This window comes from Carlito syrichta, unplaced genomic scaffold, assembly GCF_000164805.1.
Source record: "Carlito syrichta isolate Samal-C Ts95f unplaced genomic scaffold, Tarsius_syrichta-2.0.1 Scaffold302395, whole genome shotgun sequence".
Classification (NCBI taxonomy): Eukaryota; Metazoa; Chordata; class Mammalia; order Primates; family Tarsiidae; genus Carlito; species Carlito syrichta.
Window position 1 is genome coordinate 73,209 of NW_007246491.1, and position 3,251 is coordinate 76,459.

The 3,251-nt window shown below is 52.9% G+C and overlaps 2 protein-coding genes across 2 annotated transcripts in view; both read right to left on the reverse strand.

Annotated features, from left to right (window-relative positions):
* The window catches only part of LRRC61 (leucine rich repeat containing 61), a 15,620-nt gene that overhangs the window by 7,190 nt on the left and 5,179 nt on the right, over positions 1 to 3,251 (reverse strand). The window lies entirely within an intron of this gene.
* On the reverse strand, positions 1,238 to 1,930 carry ZBED6CL (ZBED6 C-terminal like; the record flags this gene model as incomplete). The annotated part of the gene is given in 6 exon segments (XM_021711600.1): positions 1,238 to 1,255; positions 1,257 to 1,342; positions 1,345 to 1,386; positions 1,389 to 1,709; positions 1,712 to 1,795; positions 1,798 to 1,930. Coding segments are annotated over 6 exon segments (684 nt in total), but the record flags the coding sequence as incomplete, so codon positions are not given.

Consider the following 3,251-nt stretch of genomic DNA (forward strand, 5'->3'; position numbering starts at 1 on the left):
AAAAAAAAAAAAAAAAAAAAAAAAAAAAAAGCCACTTTGAGGATTGGGTGTTTCAGCTCTCCTGACTAATCCTGTCAATCAGGGGTTCTCTGACCACTCTGAAATTCCCAGAAAAGACTGGTGTGTGGGGGCATGTGTGCACTTCCCTCTTAAGTGGCTACTCTTCCGTGGGGTTTCTATTTTCCTACAGTGAAAGCAGCCTCAGAAAGTACTTGCAATGGTTCATCCCAGGCCCTAGTGGCTAAGGGTATTTCCCATCTGCCAGCACATGCCTCCCCTCCTCCCTGACACTTTCTGAGAAAACAAGCCTCTTAGAGAATGTATCCATTTAACCACGAAGACAACGTGTATGCAAAGTCCTTAATACCCACTAATGACCAGCCATCTTGGCTCATACCTGTTACCACAGCATTTTGGGAGGCCAAAGCAGGAGGACTATTTGAGGCCATGAGTTCAAGACCAGCTTGAACAACATAGAGAGACTTCCAACTCCACACAAAAAATTTTAAAAATTAGCAGGTGTGGTGGTGAGTGCATGTAGTCCTAGCTACTTGGGAGGCTGATGCAGGAGGATCACTTGAGCTCAGCAGGTCAAGGCTGCAGTGCGTTATGATTACACCACTGCACTCCAACCTGAGCAACATAGACCCCGTCTCAAAACTACAAAAACAAAAACCACTAATGTTTCAAAAGAGCATCACAGTGTATAAGGCCATATAGCACAACTCACAGTCATTCAGGAATATACCACTAGATACGAATGAAGCAATGAGATGGGAAATGACATCTCCTAGGAAAATGCTATGGCAATCTGTCAAGAATTTAGAAATTGTCCTCTTTCTCACCAAATAGGTTTAGGATTCTGGCCATCTTCCTCTGATGTCCCAAGATGCAACACTCTGTTCTCTATTTTTATCTACTGCAGAGTTCCTATAAGGAGGTGCTCTTTAGAGCTCCTGAGACTTCAGGAGTCCATGGGCAGGGTGGCCACCAGCACCTGGCCGGAGCTGCCACCCTGCACACTGGACAGACTACAGGGCCTGCTCCCCATTGACCAGGTCACCACTGGAGAAGATAAGGGGAGGTCGGGGATAGTTGGGGAAATTCTCCAGGTTGGTCTTCAAGAAGAGCTGCTCAATGGCCTCCAATTTGAGAGAGGAGTTTTGCTCTTTTATGGTGAAGCTGTTCAGGGAGGCAAAGACACTTTGAGAAAAGGTTCCTGTTGGGGGACAAGACAGATAGATGGTGGCCAGGCTGACTAGGGCTGGTCAGACTTCTCACTTCTTCTCCCAGTATGCCAGGGGTTCCTCCTGGGGCCCAACGGTCTCATTCTCCCATAGCACTTCTTGACAATGACTCTGGCCAGGTGGCTCTCTGTGCAGAGGTCCCACCACTCTTGAAGGCCAGCAGCCCCACACTTTCTGGCCACTCCAGCAAGCTCTTCTCCCTCTGGGCTAGCAGGAAGGCCCTGGAGCAGCCACTGCTCTGCAGAGGCTCCTCCTGGCTCTTCCTCTCCATCCCAGGACTCTTGGCTACTCCAGTGGGGTTCATATGCAGGCTCCTGGGTCTCTGTAGGGGGCCTGGAGAGGGCAGAGGGTATTCAGACATCATAATCTCCTCCACCTTGTACACCAGGACTTGCTTCCAGTGGTCAATGTCAGCCCCAACAGGCAGGATGGCCTCAATCTTGCCCTTGAAGCGGGGGTCCGTAATGTGGCCAGCTCAAACTCCTCTTGGTAGAGGAGCTCATTGAGCTGACAGTCTGTGGAGAGCTGCAGGGTCAAGCTTTTGGCAGTCGGATGGCTGTACCCACCTCCCTAATACTCTGATCCTCAAAGTACCTGTGAACCTGCTCCAGGAAGATATGCAGGTAGTGCAGCTGGGGCAGCACCTGGCTCAGAGAAGTCTGTGCTATGCTTGCCTCGTGGACCACTAACTGGAAGGGCTGCAGGAGCTTGATCAAACTGTCTACCAGGCACCAGAATGTGGCCGACAAGACACTTCTGGCTTTCTCCAGTTGGTGCTTTTCCTCATACTCCTGAAGAGGCTGCCACTGCTCCACCAGCCACTCCATTAGGTGGTAGGCAGAGACCCAGTGGGTCTGAGAGCTCCTCAAAGGGCTGGTGGGTTGGGAGTTCCTGCTGATGCTAGAGCCAGGCAAGGAGCCCCCAGGTTTCCGCAGAGCCTTGGAAAAGGCTGCAGATGGCTCTGGCTGTGCCCAGGATGACCTGGATGCTGTGATGGTGACAGAGAGAATTTCTTACCAGGGCAAAACAAGGAATGTGGGTATAACTTTTACTCCTGGTTGACTGCTCCAGGCTGGGGCAGCCACCTGACACCAGGAAGCCCACCTGCAGGGAGCCATGGCCCAGCCTCACATAGGCCTCCTCCAATACTTTCAGCTGCTTTTCCTCCATGGCCTTCTCCAGGGGTAGGCCTCGCACCCAGAGCACCACTCGCTTCCACAGGCCCCTTAAAGGGACTGGCCTGCTGCCCAGTGGTGTCTCCTTCTAGTGGGCAGTGATGGCCACATAGCTTACAAGGCAGTGCTAGGCCAGTATGGAGAGGGTGAGGTGCACAAGGCCCCCCTCGGCCCATTGCATCTCCTGAAGGACCTGCTCACCCATGGCCTCATGGAGTAGAGGCAGTGCTTTGTCAGAGAAGGCTGGAGGGGGCAGGCAGTAGCAAGGGTCCATATGGGCCATAAACCTCCTGAAGGGCTGGGATGAAACAAAGGAGAACAGCAGTGCCAGGCTACAAAGCGACTCCATGATTCTGTGGTTCCAGGCCTGTGTGTGGGGTTGACTAGGGGCACAGGTGCCACAGCAGTCGTAGGGGGAGCAGGCAGGGGTGATGGAGCCAGGTATAGCTGCTCAGGTTTGCTCAGAGCTGTCTTCCGGGGGTGTAGCATCTGGGCAGCACCTTGGAGATGGGAGCCCCTCCGGGGCAAGGCTGCCAGGATCTGTGAGTGAGTCCTTCTGCTGTGTCTCTTCCATCCCTCTTACCCCCTCCTCTTGGTTGGCTGGGGTCGTCCTTCTCACCAACTCCAGACCATGTTTACTTGCCAAGTGATGGAAAAGGCCTGAGGAGTTGGGCTCGGTGGCTCAGCCTGTAATCCCGCCCTTTGGGAGGCCGAGGTGAGTGGATTGCCTGAGCCCACAGGTTTGAGATCCGCCCGAGCAACTTGGCAGGATCTCATCTCTACAATAAATCAAAAAATTAGCTGGGTGTGGTAGCACGCGCCTGTAGTT